This window comes from Corvus kubaryi, unplaced genomic scaffold (assembly GCF_017639235.1).
Source record: "Corvus kubaryi isolate FWS band 111438036 unplaced genomic scaffold, C.kubaryi_AGA036_p1.0 138, whole genome shotgun sequence".
In the NCBI taxonomy this organism is placed as follows: Eukaryota; Metazoa; Chordata; class Aves; order Passeriformes; family Corvidae; genus Corvus; species Corvus kubaryi.
The window spans coordinates 22,473,260-22,493,044 of record NW_024580672.1 but is presented as its reverse complement, the minus strand read 5'-3'; the positions used below and the strand labels follow the sequence as shown (position 1 = coordinate 22,493,044).

Here is a 19,785-nt window from a genome sequence, read left to right as displayed (position 1 = left end):
TGAAAGCTCCCGAGAGCTGCGCTGGCTGAAGCTTTCAGAAGTGCTTTTCTTGTTCACTAGCCATGGAAACAATTAAGAGGGGCAGGAAATGACGATGCTCCGTTAATATTCCCTTAATGAGCCCAAAAAACCCAAGGTGCAATTTAGCCTTAAATAATTCTGGGGTGGACAGGGGTGCAAATAATGAAGTCCCAACACCCAAAATCCTGGAGCACCGAATTTTAATTGACCTTTTTGTGTCTCCAGTGAAACTTCTTCTCATACAGGTAAAATACACAGAATATTGATCATTTCCTGTCTATTTTCACTCCTGATGCTCCTCAGGGCTGAAGCTGTCTGTGGCTCCAGGAGAATCTCTAACTGGATGTTGTTCCAGGGATTTCTCTTCCCACTGATGTCCTTCCCATTAATTCTCTCCCTTCAGCACAGGCAGCAATTCCCCACTTTCCTTCAGCTCCTGAAAGACAGAAACGTGGCAGTTATGGACTTTTTGGGATTATCCAATGGGATTCCACCAGGGAATGCTGGTGGATAAGGGAACACTCCCTGGCAGGCAGGGAATGCATTGATGCCTCACTAGGGGTCCCTCTTGGCCAACACACTGAGGTTTGTTTTGTATTTAAATTCTGGTTTGGGTGCATTTAGTAAAAGGGACAAAATGTTTAAGGGACAAACACACGTGGGAAGCACTGGTTGGTACCAGCCTGGAGCTCCTCCCAGGTGTAACTCCGTATTTCAGGCACCCACCAAACTTTCCAGCACCCAAAAGGCCTCCCCCAAAGGAGAAAACGCCACCCATGGATGGATTTTGTTCCTCCCTCCCATTAAACCCAACAAGACAATAAAATGTCCTCGGGATTCTGAGCAGGAGGTGCCTGCCCAGTGATCCTGGAGACTGAAATTCAAATTACAGGGCTGGTAACTTGTGAAGAACACCCAGAAACACTGGGAAACCAACATGGAATATTCTCCTTTTCCCACATCTCAGGAGAAACAACTCTCTGCATTTTTACGCTGCATTAAAAAATGAAATTTAAACCACATTCACCCTCCCATACAAGTCAGTGTGAATTAAAACAGCCCAAGGATGCAAACAGAGAAATTCCATTTAAATACCAGTGAGAAAAGGATTTTACAGCATCTCACAATGCCCAAGACTCCTCTTCCTGAGCACTGAAAAAGCCCCCACGCTTCTTAAATTATAGAGATTAATTTTATTTATTTAACCCCCACACTTCTTAAATAAATAAAATTAATATAAATTAATCTATATAACTTAAGCAATATTAATTTATATAATTGAAGCAATCCCTACACTTGTTAAATAAACAGAACTAATCTATATACTTTAAGTGAAGTTAATCTATAGAAATAAAATTAATCTACATAGTTTAAGTAAAATTAATCTTTATAAATAAAATTAATCCCTATAATCAAAGCTATCCCTACACTTGTTAAATAAATAAAATTAATCTATATAAGTAAAATAATCTATAGAAATAAAATCAATCTATATAACTGAATTAAAATTAATCTATATAAATAAAATTAATCTATGTAATTGAAGCAATCCTTACACTTCCTAAATAAATCAAATGAATATCTATGATTTAAGTAGCACCAGTATTTTTTGAATGAAATGAGGTTTATTGATTGAGCCTTCCCAGGAGTCCCAGAGTCTGAGGAATTGGCTCCAAACCATCGAGGCAGGAATGGGCTCAGGAGGATTTGGGAACTCTGGGGCTGCTCCAACAACTCCAATGAGGTTTCCTTTCTCCCAGGAATGTCTGCTGGGAAAAGCCCCACCCACCTGGCTGGGAAAGAGCAACATCAGGAGCGAAATTAAGGAAGAGAAAAGTGCAAAAAAAGGGGTAAAAATGGGCTTTTCCCAGTCACTGACTGGAGATTTAAAGCTCCTTTCCCTGGAAAAGCATCCAGGGTCAGGATTTGCAGGAATTCTGTGAGAGACAGGCAGAAAAATTCCCAGAAATGGACATTTTATTGCAGATCAATCCAACTCCTACCTTCACAATGTCCAGCCCCCCAACCAGCTCCCCCTTCACGTACAGCTGGGGGTACGTGGGCCAGTTGGAAAAGGATTTGAGGCCTTGTCGCACCTAAAAAAAATCATGGGAATTGGGAATGGGGAATTTCAGCTCTGGAAAAGGCAGCAGGGAAATGAATCCGCAGGGATGGAGAGGTTCTGTTACCTCCTCGTCCTCCAGGATGTCAAATGTCTCGTAATCCACGCTGGGGAAAGGGAAAACATTCATTATTCACCCTGGAGTTGTGAAGAAATGCTCGAAAAACCCCAAATCCCTCAAAATTTGCAAAGAAACGCCTCAAAATTCTCAAAAACCCCACTTTAAAATAGTCAGAAAACACCTCAAAATTCAAAAAACCCCGTCAAAGTTCTTAAAAAACCCTCAAAATCCTCAAGAACCCTCAAGAATCCCTCAAAATTCTAATAAAAACCTCACAGGTTGTAAAAGTCAAACCCCCTCAAAATCCTCAAAGAAACTCTCAAAATTCTCACAAAAATTGCTCAAAAGTTTTCAAAAAGCCCTCAAAAATCTCTCAAAGTTAGAGTAAAAGCCCTCCAAATTCTCAAAAAAAATGCTCAAAACCCCTCAAACTCCCACAAAGAGACCCCAAAATTCTTGAAAAATCATTTAAAATTCTTCAAAAAATCCCTTCCAAATTCTCAGAAAAAATGTTCCAAAGTTTTCAAAAAGCCCTCAAAAAATCTCAGAATTCTAATAAAACCCCTCAGAATTCTCAAGGTCTCCTCAAAAGAACCCCCTTAAAATTCTTGAAAGAACCCTCAAAATTCTCAAAAAACCCCTCACAATCTCAAAAAAAACCCCATTAAAATTCTCAGAAAAGCCCTCAACTGCTTCAAATCCTCTTTAAAAATAGAAACTTACGCTTGGGGAACGATGCCACTCATATTTTCTAAACTCTTGGTTTATAAAATGCAGTTTTTAAGCCCAAACTCAGTCAAGCCCAGTTACCTACCCAGTGTTATTCATGATTTCTATGATTTGCTTGCTGAAGCCACATTTTGCCACCTAAAATGTAAAGCACCCATGTTAAAATGTCTCTGCTTTATTTAATCCATGGAATTCCAGCCACACTACAGCAATTCCCAGTTTATTGCTGGATCAGCCACTCCTTCATCTCTTCTTCATCCTTCACCTCCTGCCCTTTATGGATTTAGGGAATAAATGTGCTTTATTTTGAGGCATCACTGCCCTGTATTCACCACGATAATAAACTACAGCTAATAAACAAGTGCAGCAGCTCCCAATTCCGATTAATTAATAATTAATATTTAATAATTAATAATTAACATCCACTGCCAGCTCTTCACAGAAGGACAAAAAACACCCAGCAATTTTTAGATAGTGAATATTCAGCAGTCATAAAAACCAGGGACTGTTCTGTGGTTTATAGAAGCACCAAATAAGAAGTTTCTGGCAGCACTGGTTTGAATTAAGGAAAAACAAGGCAAAAATTCAATATATTCTGTAACACTGCCCATTACCTGTTTGCTTCCCTTCATGAAGAGCATCACAGGAGCTTTGTTTATCAAGGATTTAAGCCTACAGAAAGACATAAAACAGCTTGGTTATCACCCCACACTTTGTTCTGAGAGGAAAACAAAATGCAGAAGTGGAAAGGAAAAATAAAAGTGATAAAACTCCAAGAATTCCAGGCTGGGATGGGTTGGGAGGGACCTTATAGAGAATCCCATTCCCAGCAGGAATCCATCTCCCATGGACTAGGCTGGTTAAAAATGTCATTAAAGCTTCACCAAGCTGGGCCAGAGGTGCTGCTGCTCCTTAAAAACACATTTCATGAACAATTTTAACCTATTAAAACCCTTCAGCAAGCAAAGGGCATTTCCTGTTGCCTTCTCTCCCTAAAAAGATTGTGCCAAGCAAGGAACCCTGTCTAAATGGAGTTGCTGCTTGGGCAAGTTTGCAAACTTCCATCAAGAACTGTCCAAAAAGTGTTTAATTCCTAGAGAAACTCCTTAAAAAGCACAGAAATGGGCTAAAAGGCTTTAAAAAAAGAAGTTTTTAAAGGCCACACTGAGCCAGTCTCATCTTTACCTTCAATTTAATCTCTGCAAAAGGCATTACTTGGGTTTATGCCCTCAGTGAAACAATTTAAATGTAAAGTAACCCAAGCCAGAGGACAAATTTGGAAGGAATTAATAAATCCATAGAATTTGGAGTGCTGGGATTATTATCTATCACCATTTTTTAATGGGATTTATTAAATTATTTCTCCACTGCACTGAGCAGGGAGAAGAACCAGGCAGGGAATCCCTCCAGTGACACCAGAATTGGGACGTCTGTGGCAAATAAAGCTGGTAAAAGCTTAAAAAGATGATTTTCCCAGTTATTTTTAAAGAGTAAGTTCTTAAAAGAACACAAGAAGGAATCTATATCTGTATTTCCATCTATATATATATAGATAACATATATAGAAAAATAGAGATATGTAAATATGTAAATAGATATATTCTTGCTATAAATAAAAATTAAACCACAAATATAGGCAGAGATTCTTGGGCCAGAACAGTTTATATTCAGTGTATAAACCCCAGAAAACATTGAACATGATGCCATGAAGATTTTTGCCTTTTCTTTTATACCCCTGTTATACCTTTTTACAACTTCTGTATTCTCAGTGCTTTGTGCCTGCATTCTTGGGCTTGTTTGTCAAGCTGAGAGACTCAACATCTCAGAAGCTTCGTAGCCAGGGATCAGTGTGCCCCAGAGCCCAAGGTCCTCTCCAGAACACATTCTGTAACCTGAGATAGAACCATCCAGGGGAAGGCTCCTTGGGGAGGGGGGCTCACTCCAGCCTCTCATTGGGGAATCTTTGATAGATCTGCTAATTAGTAACACCTCTAATGATATACCCAATGTTGGGGGACACACACACTCGGCGGGGTGCATCTCAATGCATATGACCTGGACGTGTGCACCTAAGGATCCTTAAAATAAATACCAAGGTAAAATCCCTTTTCCCCTTCTAACCGTGTACGACTCTTGATTTTAAGACGAGGAAAAGGCATCAGTAACTGCACGAGTTCTGTACATAAATAAATTCTGGAGGCACTTCTGATAAAGTAGGAATTTATAGAGGTTTCCCCCTATATGAACAAACACAGAAAAAACCTCAAAAATTGCTGTAATTTACCCACCTGTCCTCCAGCTTCTGGGCCTTTGGGCAGATCGTGTCCAGCTCTCCAGATGCCTCGAGTTCCTGGGGGAATTAGGGAGGAAAAACCAACAAGTGAGATGGAAGAAGCGAGAAGACGACATTTCCGGCAACCCAAAAGGGTGAGAAAAGCCCAGACTGTCACCTTGACGATGTCCAGGCCCCCGATGAGCTCCCCAGCCACGTAGAGCTGAGGGTAGGTGGGCCAGTTGGAGAAGGTTTTGAGCCCCTGCCGGACCTCCTCGTCGGAGAAAACATCGAAGCTGCTGAAGGCGACGCCGTGCTGGCTCAGGATCTCCACCAGCTGCCTGCTGAACCCTGCGCAGCCAAACGGGAGCTCAGCGGGACCGGGACGCAGCGGCTCCCTCGCGCCTCTGCTCACCCGCCCGCCTGGGAACGCCCCTGTGCTCCCCAGCAGGCTCCAAAGAGCTCTGCTCGTTATTCTTTCCCTTATCAACGGCCTCAAACAACGTAAAAGGGCAAAACCCATTTATTGCTGTTCAGGTATTTATTACTGTTTATTTATTTATTGCTGTTCTCACTAGTTTAGCTTAAAAACTTGACTTTTATAGTATTTTCTACTGTTTTACTTTAGGAGCATCCTTCCCTACTTCACCTAAGAGGCAAATTCCTTTTTATTTTTTGAATTTTTTATGTTCTCCTGAGTATTTAATGCTATTTTACTACCCCTGTGACACCTTCACACCATGTTTTGTTTTCCTTTCTGACAGATTTTCATAGCAACACTCTCAGCAGGATATTAAGCACTGAATATTCTGATTTTACAACCAGATTTTATGTGTTTACAAGTGGCCAACCTGAGGAGGAAAGTTTCTTCCTTTTTGTAACTAAGCATCTTTTTCCCCAGGAAAATTGTCACATTATTTGTAAAGAGTTGTAGCTATGAAAATTTTAATATTATTGAATTTAGAGTCATCTTTCTACACCTCCCAGACAACATAATCACATTGTTTGCAGAGAGGATCCAGGAGAATTTGCCCCTAAATCAATATAATAACAAGGTTTTCTATCTTTGCCAGCTTGGCCTGGTTTGCATTCAAACACCTCTGCAATCCTTCCAATTCCCTCAAAGAATTCCACCAAATGCTGTGCAAATGAAAACCTTTACACAAATATTGAATAAAACAGAGAGAGAGGGAGACAATGCTTAAAGGCTTTAATACAGGAATAAAAACCCAAGGTTTAAATGGGGAAAGAATGGAAGTGGCAGCACAGAGCCACATCTGGTGTCAGCTGTTAGGGTTTGAAATACGGATTTTTACTGCAGTTAACTTAAGGGTGGAACAGCAGCATTTTTAAGTTGCTTTTCCTTCCTTTCCTGCTGCAGTGTGGAGTTCATGTGGAGCCTGGAGAGAAAGAGGATCCTGAAATTCCCCATCACCTGGGAGTTCATCAGCAAACACCTCCAGGCTCAGTGCTGCTGGTTATTCCAGTATCTGAACTCATTCCTGCTGCCAGGAACTGGGGAGGGGGAAAAAACAGCTTTATTTTAGCTGTAGGCAATTCCATGCAAAACAGGAGGGTGGATTGGGTGGGTTCACTTGGAATAAAGTGTCCCAACACTTCCACAACAAAAGAGCTGGGTGGGATTTCTGCAGGAGTGGCTGGCAAGGAATAATTCAATTGCTGAAAAAATGGCTGAAGTGAGGTCTGGGTGATCAGAGATTCCACAGCAGCAAAAACACCCTCGATAAATGAGAGTATTGATGAAACAAATAAACAAGAACTACCAAATAAATCCCAGTATGACCAAAAAAATGCACTGATACAGCACAACACCTGCAGGAACCACACACAAGTGTCAGCCAGGGCCCAGGCCTTATTCCATGCTCTGCTCAGCTGCCTTTTCCAAGGAAGAAATGCCCAAAACTGCACTGAAATCCCCAAATGCCCCCTGGATAAGGTCCCCTCCACTTGCTGACTGAACTAAGGGCCCCAGCAAGTCTTACTTGCATCAAAATAGATAAAAGTCCAAATTATCTTCACCTTTAAGCATTTCCTCTGTAGCAGAAACACAGGGAATTGTGGAATGCTTTGGGTGGGAAGGGACCTTGAAATGCAATCCCGTTCCACCACGGGCAGGGCCAGCTCCCAGCAGCCCAGGCCGCTTCCAAGCCCTGTCCATGCCACGAACAAACACTGAGCTCCACCAGGAAAGCGCCCCAGTCCAGGGATAACATCACCCATCCCATTTTCCTTGGAAAGCCCCTAATCCATGAGTTCATTCCCACGACTGAACTATTGCAACAGCAGCCCTGCAGCTGCCTTGACCACCATGGCAACGCTTCCACGGACACCGGGGGAGCACGGCCCTGTGGGGACGCGTCCCCCAAGATGGAGCCAACGGGGAAAACGCTGCCAAAGCGGCCAGAAATTCTAGGAAATCCTCACCACAGCGGGGTTCTTTGGGAGAGCCTTTCATGAAGAGCATGCAGGGGGCAGCGTTGATGAGCTTCCTGAGGCGGGCATGGAGCTCCTCCTTGGCAGAGCCCCCGGAGCCGGGCACGGGGGCAGTGCCGGCCGCGTGCCGCTGGACCTTCTGCGTCAGCTCCGGCGCGTGGGCCCCGTCCAGCCTGTCCACCTTCTGGGAATTCTGCAGGGAAAAGCCCCAGCCTTCAGCCCACAGCCTGCACTGCACTGCAACCACAGCAAACCCACCCTGGCAGGCCCAGGTTTTCGGGGAGCGTGCCTATTCCCAGGCTCGCAGCCTTTTAACGGCAGCAAATTTGCCTCTGGAAGTACTTATCAGAGAAAATATGATCAGTGTTATCATCACAGGCAGATAGCAGCCAAACACAATTGTTATTTCTATTTCCATTATTTCTATTATTACTGTATTTACTTGGGGTTTTTTCCCAACTACAACACAAAGAAACAGTGGTGTAAATTTTTCGACCCAAGTACAACTAAAATAAAAACTATGTATGAATCCTGAAACAATTAAGGAAGCCCTGAAATATTTCATGTAAAGTGCAAAAACCACTTCTATCTCCATTTTTAGGTTCCACTGGATAGACTTCAATCAGTTACAGAAGTGTTTCCTCACTGAGAAAGTTCTTAAGGCTCTGGTAGAGTATTACAAAAGTATTAATATTTAGAGTCCACATGGATTCCATTTTCTCTTAAATCCATTTTCTCTTAAATTCATTTCCTCTTAAATCCACTGCCTCTTACCTTAAAGAACAAGAACGTTGGAACAGAACTAATTTCATATTTTTCAGACACTTCAGGCACAGCCTCAGCTTCCAGCTAAAAACCAAACAAAAAAAACCCCCAGATTATTTTCATAATCTTCTTTAAAGTTTCACTGTGGGTGTCAATCCTGTCTGGAATGTTTTCCTCAGCATTTTATACATTTAAACAGGATGTGCTGCTGCTGAAGTTTGGGAGACATTTGCATTTAAATGAGACTCTCTGGGCTGGCGTGGCACCCACTGAACCTCCACGGTGTCAAAACAGGTTCAGAGGTTTTTATTTTGTTGCACATTTCAAAAGACGCCCGGAGGCTGCGAATAAAATTTTTGGTGCACTACTGACCTAGTAAATTCTCAATCCTATGCAGCTCCTGCTATATTGGAATCCATAAATCACTGCCCCCAGTTATGTCAGCATCACAGAGGTTCCTCTGTGCCCCCAGCAGTCCTGGCTGTTTGCTCCACTGCTCTTTGGGGGGCCCTACATCACCCCTGACACCTGCAGCCTCCTGCAAATTAGGCAGGAAAAAGGAGGTGTTCCTTCAGCTGATGGCTGCTGAACTTGATTTTTAACTCCTGCAAGGCTGCTGAGTGCCCACCTTGGGATTATTGCTCCCAGTTTCAACGTGTAGGGATTTGCTATGAAAATTTATCTTCGTTGGCTCCGATTTTGAGTTGCCCCAGCTACACGGGCTCTTAATGAACCCACTAATTACAGAGGCAAACCAGGAGCATCAAAACTGAGCCCAAGCCTCCTCCTGTAAATCACCCCTCCAACAGAACCAACTGAGAAACTACAGCTATAAAATGAAAGCTTACATTCAACTGAAATTGAACTGAAAGCTTATTTATAATTGAAAGGGAAGAGGTAACTCCTATTATTGATTCTTTTTCCAGGGGCCAATGATGACTTCCACCTCTAACACTCATTTTCTTTCCCAGTAAAATTTCCTGCTTGGATACTTATGCTCCACCCTGGTGGGGTTCACACAGAACAGATTTAATTTTATATTTCAGGAACTTGCTCTTATTGGCACAGCTTCCCAAAACGTTGTTTTCATATGTTGTGGGATATAAACACACTCATTTCAACCAAACATCTGAGGAGGTAACAGGTTCCTGCCAATTCAAAGACAGGCTGGATATTCTGGAATACAAAAATCCCACAAGGAACTGCCAAAATCAAATATATTCCTCTTGAGGAGCTCCTCCCCCCAAAAATAAATCAATAAAATTCACACAAGAATTTTCAGCAGCTTATTTCCTCCAAGCAAGAACACCAGTCAATACTGGGAGAAGAGTGGGGGGAAGGATGTGCCACTATCTTGGTTTTACAGCCCTGGATGACTTTGGAACCTTGTTATTAAAAAATAAATTACAGCTGAATAATAAAGGTCATAAATAAATAATATATGAATAATAAAAAGGCAACTGAGAGACCTCAGACTTTGTTGGGCTGACTAACAGCTACTAAACTCTAGATAAATTTAAGCATCTTGAATTTCCAGTATGTTGAAAATTAGTCTTTTGAAGCTCTAAGTCATAAAATACCATCAAAATAATTCTGCCCTGTTTTACAAATACCAACTGAGAGGAATCATTAAAAAAAAAAAAAAAACCCACACACAACCTAAAGGCTGTAAGAAATCAATTTAAAATACTCACACAGAGCTGGCTGCTCCATTACTCTCGGCCCTCATCATCCCACAAGTGCCTCATTAAGGAGAGAAATTTGGTTTAAAACCAACAGCATGTGGGTGAGTGAATTCTTTTTTCCTTGCCCCTGGATCTCAGCGGGATGGGCAGAGGGTCTCACAAAGCCGAGTGACAACATTGCAGGGGCTGAATTCACCTTCCTCTCACCTTCCTGAAGGGTCATTTTAGTGCCACAGGAAACCTCTTGGAATCCTGAGATCCAGTAACATCTCCAAGGTTGAGCAGCCTGGGACAGTGGAAGGTGTCCCTGCCCACAGCAGGGCTGGCACTGGGTGGGCTTTAGGGTCCCTTCCCACCCAAAGCATTCCAGGATTCCCTGTGTGAGCCCATCCATGACGGCAGCAGCACCTCTGGGATAACAGATGTGAGGGGGCATTTGAACCGTGGGGCCATACAGGCACTCCAAGAGGAACCTCCCCCCTGTTCTGGGATATTTTCCTTCCCCCCAGGCTGTTCCCTGTCCCCAGGGCGCTGCTGTGCCCTCACCTGGACGAAGGTGACCTGGCTGTGCTCCTGGGCCAGCGCTGCCATCACCTCGTTCATCTGCGCGCACTGCGGAGCCCACGGCGCCCAGAAGTGCACAACCACCAGGGACCTGGGGAGACAACAGCACCCCGGGATGAGACAACAGCACCCCGGGGGGAGACAACGGCACCCCGGGGGAGACAACGGCACCCCTGGGTGAGACAACGGCACCCCGGGGGGAGACAACGGCACCCCTGGGGGAGACAACGGCACCCCGGGGGGAGACAACGGCACCCCTGGGGTGAAAACTGCCCCAAGCAAAAATAAAGAGGATCACGGAATCCCTGAGGCTGGAAAGGCCTCCAGGATCGCCGAGTCCAGCCTGTGCCCCATCCCCACCCTGTCCCCAGCCCACAGCACTGAGTGCCATCTCCAGGCCTTCCCTGGACACCTCCAGGGATGGGGACTCCATAAAAAACCCACCCCCACCACCTTCCTGAGATAAAAGACACCTGATGAGTGTAACCAGGACTCTTCCCTTCCCAGGAAACATTCCAAACCCAGCCAGCACTGCTGAGGCAATGCAACGCAAAACACGTCACACTGGGATGTTACTTTTCTGCTTTCATTAGCTCCAGCTTCTTATCCCAGGTTTTCTGGGATGGGTGGGATTGGCTCTACACAGCATTTAAAGGGGAGGAGTCACAGGTGTGAGCAGAAATCCCATCACACTGTACCAGCTCCCCTGGGATTAAACAGCCTGGGATGACAACAGAGACAAGATATTGGAATTTTCAATTCTGTTTTCCACGTTTGCAGAGGTCAAACCCACCAGAGAATGGGAATAAAGAATTAAAGTTACAATGTACCAATGTTAATTTACTTAGAAAAACAGAGAAATCAAGTCACCCATCGCACAGCAGCCACTCAACGTCCTTTATTCCTAAATAATGGAAGTTCATTGTAAATTACAAATTGTGGGCAGCATAACTGGAGCAGTTACTGCCTGTGTGACCTGACCACACACCCTGACTGCTCTCAAATTCATAAAATGGGTTTTCCAATGACATTCTAGAAAATTCTGGCAGAAAAACAACAGAACAACTTTTCTTTTTTCCCCAAGTCCTCAGTTTAACTCAGTGCCCACAGCAGGACACACCTGGCCACTGGGATGGAACTCAGGACAAGCAGAGGATGAATCATCACAGCATCATTTAATCCTCATCCCACCAGAGCCTGGTCCTTCCTTACCAACGTCCAGCTGCAGTACATTTAATTTTTATCTTCATGAAGAACGTATTTTAAATTCATTTCCACCATGGGTTTTGGAGTTGTTTTGTTTTTTGGGTTTTTTTTTAATTCATCCACAGAACAATCCAAATTTTGCAACTGAACTGCCCTCTGAGCACTTCAATTTAGCCTTAAAAACAGCCAGAGGAATTGAAAACATTAAGAAGGGAAAAATTAAAGAGTTAGCAAAATGAAGCATATAAGCAATTCTAAACAAAGCATTCCCTGCATTCAACCAAGGTTAAAAAAAAAAGCTCCACTATTAAACAGCAGAGGAACAAAAAGGTTAAGACAAATCCCCAATTTCCTCTTTAAATATTAAAATTTACCCTTATTCTACAACACAAACTTACTGATAACTCGATGCAAGAAAACTTAATTTTCTGAAACAAGAAATCCTATGAAATTAAAGTGTAATTAGAAATGCTGTTTCCAAAGGGAGCAGAGGAAGAGTTATCAGAACTATCAACTCATCTCGGGTCCAAGAACATGGATAAAAGAATCAGTTCCTTTAGAGAGAAAGCCAAATCATGTTCTGTGGACAGAGGCAATGAGAAAATTACTGGTGGGGGTTTTTTAAAATCACCTTAAAATACTGTGTTTGTTCCTGAGGCCACTTTCATTTGGCCACGGGAGTTTCCTCTGTAACATCGCTACAGAATAATGCAGCTGAAGGACAATTCCAGGAGGGAAAGTGGAAGTCCTGCAGCAAGTTTGGAAGAAATTTTGTTTCTTTTTCCCAGAACCATCATTTAACAACGTTTCCTCCTGCTGTCTCTACGAATGTGATGCTGGTGGTTCCACCGCACTTTTAATCAGTAAAACACCTGTAAATCTCTAATTACAGAGGTGGTTACTGCAGCTCCCACAGTTAAACGTGCACATGGAATACTGGAATAAAAACACTGGAATTGTTCCAGGCCAGGTTGGACAGGGCTTGGAGCACCCTGGGATGGTGGAAGGAGTCTCTGGATGAGTTTCAGCTCCCTCCCAGCCTAAACCAGGCTGGGATTACAGAAAAGTAGAGCCCTGTCATTAATCATTAGAGCACAAAACCAGACTAATGAGGAGATGGGCAGGAGATGAATAATCCAGAGCCACTTCCGTGTCAATGAACAGCCGAACGCTGCTGCTCCCACTGAAGTGTCCGAGACCAGAGGACGAACAGTCGCAGCTCGCAGGGCAGCTCTGCTTTATAGCATTTTCCAGCCAATTCGCCCTTTCGGCCCCAATCTCCCTGCGGCAGGAGCTGCTGCCGGCGGCACCTCCGGCTGCTGCTCCAGGGGAATCCAGCGCTGGGAAGCCCCGAGCCGAAGCCGAGCCCTTGCGCAGTTCGGGGCTCGCTTCATTCCCATCTGGGGCTTTTTTAATCTTCCCCGTGCAGCTTTCACCGAGTGGGCGGCAGCACCGGCCCCTCCCGAGCTGCGCCGGGAGGGGACCCGGGAGCGGACCCGGGATGGGAACCGGGGAGGGCACGGAGAGACGGGAACCGGGGAGGGCACCGCAGGGATGGGACACCGGGAGGGCACCGCAGGGATGGGACACCGGGAATGGCACCCACGGAGGGGACACCGGGAATGGCACCGCAGGGATGGGAACCCAGGATGGCACCGCAGGGATGGGAACCCGGGATGGCACCCACGGAGGGGACACCGGGCCGGCACCCATGGAGGGGACCCCAGGATGGCTCCGCAAGGATGGGAACCGGGGAGGGCACGGAGAGACGGGAACCGGGGAGGGCACCGAGGGACGGGAGCCGGGGAGGGCACCCACGGAGGTGACCTCGGGACGGAAACCCGGGAGGGCACCGCAGGGATGGGAGCCGGGGATGGCACCCACGGAGGGGACCCCCGGATGACACCGCTGTGACGGCAGCCGGGGATGGCACCGCAGGGATGGGACCCCCCGGGGAAGGACAGAGGAACGGGACCCCCCCGCCGTCCCCCCTGACCTGTCCGGGCGCTGCAGCAGCTGCTGGAACTGCTCTGCGGAGCCCGCGGCCGCCACCGCGCCCGCCATGGCCCGGCTGAGGGAGGGACGCGGCGCACGCGGTGTCACCGGGAGGCGGTCACGTGGCGCTGCCGGGGTCACGTGCGTCCGCCCCGGTCACGCGCTTTCCGCCCGCGTCACGTGGCCCCGCCGGTGACACGTGCCGCCCGTGTCACGTGGGCCGCGGTGCTCCGGGCCGGGCCGGGCCGAGTCTCCGGAACGTGCCCGGTGTGAGTGACCTCCGCCTCACAAAGGCTCTTCTGGCCTCGTCCGTCCTTGCCAGCCAGCGAGAAAGGCGGTTTAATCCAGGTCTGATCGTTGAGGTGACCTCTCAGTGGTTTCCAGCTGTTGGAATGGCACATGCGGGATTGCCTTGTTCAGGGCGTGTTCCAACGGTCCCGGCCCAAGGGCAGGACAACAAAGCTTGGGAGGAGGATTCCCAGTGATTCCCGCTGATGGTGGGCACAGGGGAGGCAGGATGTACAGGCCACAAGGACATACGGCACAACTGCCAGGATAAGGAAGAACCTGATAAAAAGAACTGGCCAGCTGTGCTGGGTCAGCTCCCACTGGGAAAGAAGAAATCCAGAAGGAGCAGATGGCGACCGAACCCAAGAAACCTGCGACCCAAAAGCAGAGGAACACTGGGAACCAGCCTGAGAAGCCAGAGAACCATTAACGAGGAGACAGAACGCTAATTAATCAGGGACCTGTGTAGCTTGCAGCCAGTGAACGTTAGCGCCCTGGTTCGGTGAATGTATAAACAGTGACAAGTTTTGGAGTCTGCGCTGGCTTTGGGATCTGCCACCCAGTCCCCCCTGTGTGCAGAGCTGGAAATAAATCCCGTAACTCTGTGTGGGGATCGGGCTCCTCCACACCGGGAAAAGAGCCTGTTTGGGATAACACTGCCAGGGATCCAGGGGCAGCCCCAGCTGCTCTGGGCACCCTGTGCCAGGGCCTGCCCACCCTCCCAGGGAACAATTCCTTCCCAATCTCCCATCCAGCCCTGCCCTCTGGCACTGGGAAGCCATTCCCTGGGTCCTGTCCCTCCATGCCTTGTCCCCAGTCCCTCTCCAGCTCTCCTGGAGCCCCTTTAGGCCCTGCAAGGAGCTCTGAGCTCTCCCTGGAGCCTTCTCCTCTCCAGGCTGAACATTCCCAGCTCTCCCAGCCTGGCTCCAGGGCACTTCTGGAGCTTGTCCAGGTCCCCCTGGATGTCATCCTGTCCTTCAGAGTGGTCACTGCACCCCCAGCCTGGTGTCACCTACCGAGGTGCCAGCGGTGCCTCAGTCCCCTCGTGTGTCCTCAGTGTCACTGGTCCCAGTACAGCCCCTGTGGGACTCCACTGGTCACTGATGTCCATCAGCTCTCGGAGCTATTGACCCTCTGGAACTTCAGGCTGCTGCTCAGGATGACAAATTCCCGTTTTCCTTTGTGTTTGCCAGGATATTCCATGGAAAAGAACCCGAGATGTTGTCAAGGTGAAATGAGATCCTCAGCCCCGGAGCTCGCTGCCCATAAATCTGGAACCAGGATTACGCTGGTGCTGGGAATGGCAGTGTGGATAAGAACAGCAAATACTTTATTTTGGTCTGTCCAATAATCCTCCTGATGCAGAAACAGACAAAAAATTAATCCAAAACACTCTGATCTCTGTGCTGTTAAAAAGATGGTCGTGAAACAGCCTGAAATTTTACTGTTCAGATTAATTTCATGTACAGTTTTGACACATTAATCAACGATGTTTTATCTGAATTCTCCAAAAGCAAATTAATGCAAAGTAAGATATTAACATCTCCATTTACTGTCTTTTCCTATAGACTAAAACACTTCTGAAGAAAACAAAGAAAAAGATGTAAAACTATACATTTCCATAAACACATTCTAGTTGATATAAATTGTGTGAGTGGAGAAAATAAAGTCTAATTCTGTTTTTTTCTCTGACATTTTAACCTGACAGAAACCCAGTGAAATAATCAGAAATTCCAGCTTTTAGGAAAAGCATGTTTGGGGTTTTATCCCCTGTTTAGCTGAGTTTTGGAGCTTTTAAAAATTATTGTTCCTCTCTCACAAAGCGAGGAAAAACCGTGGGTTTTTTCCCCCATAAGATATTTGTTTTGAAGAAAATAATTTTGTTTCAATCCTGAATTCTTGTGTTACCAATGAGTCCCACAGTTTATTGCCAATTACCAATTGCCAATTATTACTACCAACTGCCCAGTTTTATTTTATATTCCAGCTCGTTATCAAATAAAATCCCACATGGAACAACATGGGAAACACCTGGCTGGGAGGAGCAGACAGCGAGCTGTGCCTTTAGTGAGGGAATTCCACAAAAAAAATCTGTTTTCCAGTGGGAAATCCTTTTGCCTTTGGAGTTCTCCACCAGATTCATCCTTGCTGTGGACATCCCCACTGTATTGAAGCCAGGCTTCCATGGAAAAGGCTGGAATTCCTGCTGCCGCGGATGGATTCGCTCTTGGGTTCGGGATCTTTTTGCTGTGTTTCGGTGCCATTCCTGATGAGTTCCCAACAAATGGAGCTGGATTTTGGCTGTGGAGGAATTCAGCAGAGGGAATCCCAAGGGTCTGGCTCCAGGTATTATGGGATGGAGGGCTGAGCCCCTCCGTGCTGTCGGCCAAGGCTCAGTGCCATGGCTCCGCGCTGGGAATGAGGCGTGGGACAGATGGAACCCTTGGAAATAAATCTCTTCCTTCCGTGGCCGATGTCAACTCCAGCTCTGCCCCATAAATCAAACCCTCAGCCTTGAAAGAGGTTCACGAGACCTTTTCCAGGTTCCTTGGGAAGGGAGAGACGAGCATTGCTGTTCCAAATGGATAGCCCCACGGAGACGTGCGAGAGCTAAATCTGCCTCCCATCTGGCCGTATTTCTGGGATCCCATATGGAGCCTTGGCAGGAGCGTCCCAGGGAAGCTTCAAGGACTCGGGATTGAACAGGCAGTGGGACAAATTAACCTGGCACATGCCAGGTGATCCCCTGCTCACCTGGAGCTCCAAGGAGGTGGATGTGGAGCCCAGATCGGGGTGAAAAACCCCTGAGGGAAGAGGCTGGGTGGGTGCTGCTGACTGCTCCCAAATCCCACAGCTGTTTTCCAGTGGGTTTGCCAACGAATCCTGTGGTGCCTTTACGTGTGCTAATTCCCACCTTTTAGTGCCCAGCTGGAGGACTGAAAGCACGCTCCCTATGGACACAGGGTTAGTTTGTTACATTCCAGCTGGGAATTCCCTGAAATATCGATGTTTTAACCTAATTCCTGTTCTAGCCAGTCCCTGATCCCACAATTTCATGCGTGGCAGAAAAGTTACTAGTGCTTAGTGCTGTTAATATTATAGACAAAGACAGAACAGGAAAGAGACTGGAATTGCAGTTGGAAGTAGCTGGAAGTTGCTGAGTATTCAGGATATATCCAAGCTCTGTTTTGACTCAGAAATAGTATTTATTGCAGTGTAAAATAAAAAATAATAACTTCAGAATACACCAAGCAAGCTTTTTCTTATGTGGCTATGTCCTTTTTTTATTCTGATATTATTATTCTGATATCAAAGTAGAATTGATATTAAATTAAATAATATAAATATTAATTAAATAATATAAATATTAATTAAATTTAAAAACAAAATGAAGAAAATAAATTAATTTTTTAAAAAAATTTAGTGAAGAGCAGTGGGAAAGGGTTCTGGCAGGTCACCAGTTTTCCTGAGCTGTACACATGGAATAGAACAAAATACTGGGGAGTTTTACTGGGAAAACATGGAAATATGGATATTTTCCTCTGGAAAATAGTAAAATGGACGGCCTGGGTGAAATTCTAAAGACCTCATTCAGCTTTGGCCCCAAAAAAGAGAACAAACAGGTTTGTAATTATAATTAATGTAATGTAATTGTAATAAATGTAATTAATGTTGTAAATCCCAAGGCTGACTCCCAGCGCTCAGCAAGGAGTGCCAGGGAATGTGGGGAAGCTGTGAGGAGTTTGTGGCTCCTAAATCCTTTTATTCAGGGTACACAGAACACAGGCAGACAAGTTTTATTCTGTGGGGGTGGCCAAACTCTGGAGCAGGGTGTGGGATCTCCATCCTTGGAAGAGGAGTTTCCCCTTGGGACACAATCCTGCTTCAGCAAGGGCTTGGGCTTGAGCGTCTCAAGAGGTTCCTTCCAACCCAAACAATTCTGAGAAGTTCCTCTCCTTTTAAATCACCTGGATCTCTGTGAAATGAGGAAGTTAACAGCAGAGAAAGGGTGCAGAAAAAGGGGGAAAAGCTGAGAGGAGAATGAGACTTGGGAGTCCTCACTTTCTCAGGATACAACACCAAAGCTAAAAATGGGATTTTGGGGTGGTACAAAGGAATTTCTCTGCAAATCCAGGGCAAAATATGTCAGATAAAAATTAGGAAAGTCCAGTTGATGGCCTGGAGGGCAACAAGCTCCCTCTGCCAGCCACAGCACATCCCTGTTCCCATCCTGGCGAGAGTCAGGGCTCACCTGGAGAAGACAAAGTGCATCCCTTGAACTGGAAATCTGGAGGCGTATCCACGTCAGCATCAGCCAGGCGCACAGCTGGCACCTGCAGGACGGGATCCCAGTGCTGGCACACTGACATGGATGTGGCACAAAATGCCTGGGGTTTGTAGTGCATCCCGCCGTTCTAACCGGGAATATGCGCTGGGAAGCGTTCCACAGAGCTGTACTGGCAGGACACGTGAGCAGGCTCTGGGGGGGAATTGGAAGGTGGCTTGGAAATAATTAAATAAATCTGATTTGATGTGACTGGATTTGGGTTTGGTTCCAGCTCTGCAGTGACTGGGGATGTTCTGCAAACTGGATTACCCAGATTTTGGTTATTCTGCTATCAGGCATGACAAGTGCTAAATGACAAAAGAAAAACCAGAAGAATGTGTGGATTATCTTTTGTGACACACCCTCGGGCCCAGGGAATGTGAGAGAGCATCTCCAGAAGTACAACTGGATCCCGAGTGAAGAGTAAGCTCCAGAAGGAACGAATGCCAGGAACAATCCGTGTTCTCCCCTGCAAAAGTGCTTGATGCAGCAAAGCTGGGAAGACCAGCAGTGTTTTATTAGAGAGGGATGGAGCTTCTTCCCTGTGAAGAAAGGCTGGGATAGTTGGGATTGTTCAGCTTGGAAAAGGATCCAGGGTGACCTCATTGCGACCTTCTAGTGTGTGAAGGAGATGAGAACAGAGCTGGAGAGGGACTGGGGACAAGGGCTGGAGGGACAGGACCCAGGGAATGGCTTCCCAGTGCCAGAGGGCAGGGCTGGATGGGAGATTGGGCAGGAATTGTTCCCTGGGAGGGTGGGCAGGCCCTGGCACAGGGTGCCCAGAGCAGCTGGGGCTGCCCCTGGATCCCTGGCAGTGCCCAAGGCCAGGCTGGACATTGGGGCTGGGAGCAGCCTGGGACAGTGGGAGGTGTCCCTGCCCATGGCAGGGCTGGCACTGGGTGGGCTTTGGGGTCCCTTCCAAGTGTGGGTATTCCACGATCCAGGCGGGGCCGGGCTCAGCGCTGCGCGATGGATGCGGAGAGGCTGCGATGCCTCCTCCGTGTGTCCGCGTCCGAACCGGGGCCGGATTCCCAGGCGGATCCAGGGAGCGGCTCCAGGGGCGGTCCCGGGGCGGGTCCCGGTTCTAGGGGCGGGTCCCGGTTCTAGGGGCGGTCCCGGGGCGGTCCCGGGGCGGTTCCGGGGCGGGTCCCGGTTCTAGGGGCGGTTCCGGGGCGGTCCCGGGGCGGTTCCGGGGCGGGTCCCGGTTCTAGGGGCGGTGCCGGGGCGGGTCCCGGTTCTAGGGGCGGTGCCGGGGCGGGTCCCGGTTCTAGGGGCGGTGCCGGGGCGGTCCCGGGG

General features: G+C 46.9%; 1 protein-coding gene and 1 long non-coding RNA gene across 3 annotated transcripts; one reads left to right on the top strand and one right to left on the bottom strand.

The window, feature by feature from the left end:
- Window positions 1-204: 204 nt before the first annotated feature.
- On the bottom strand, window positions 205-14,010 carry GLRX3 (glutaredoxin 3). Its single transcript, XM_042019599.1, has 11 exons — window positions 13,876-14,010; window positions 10,656-10,764; window positions 8,434-8,508; window positions 7,651-7,852; window positions 5,384-5,556; window positions 5,222-5,283; window positions 3,548-3,605; window positions 3,019-3,071; window positions 2,211-2,250; window positions 2,025-2,117; window positions 205-457 (listed from the first exon to the last, which is right to left on the bottom strand). Exons 1-11 carry the CDS (start codon window positions 13,941-13,943, stop codon window positions 407-409), a joined length of 984 nt encoding a protein of 327 aa, XP_041875533.1. The 5' UTR covers window positions 13,944-14,010; the 3' UTR covers window positions 205-406.
- Window positions 14,011-14,055: 45 nt separating this feature from the next.
- Window positions 14,056-15,854, top strand: LOC121660309. 2 transcript variants are annotated; one of them, XR_006014592.1, is made up of 2 exons: window positions 14,056-14,664; window positions 15,356-15,854. It is a non-coding gene; the product is annotated as an uncharacterized LOC121660309 (long non-coding RNA). The 2 variants fall into 2 exon arrangements; XR_006014591.1 differs by having other exon boundaries at window positions 14,056-14,768.
- The last annotated feature ends 3,931 nt before the right edge of the window (window positions 15,855-19,785 follow it).

What these genes read in the sequence shown, in the direction of transcription:
- GLRX3 (XM_042019599.1), bottom strand. Translation starts at nt 13,943, where the DNA reads ATGGCGGGCGCGGTGGCGGCCGCGGGCTCCGCAGAGCAGTTCCAGCAG. An exon ending in TCCCAAAGAACCCCGCTGTG is followed by an intron (nt 5,557 to 7,650) that starts GTGAGGATTTCC and finishes TTGGCTGCGCAG; the next exon opens with GGTTCAGCAGGCAGCTGGTG. An exon ending in ACATCCTGGAGGACGAGGAG is followed by an intron (nt 2,118 to 2,210) that starts GTAACAGAACCT and finishes GATTTTTTTTAG; the next exon opens with GTGCGACAAGGCCTCAAATC.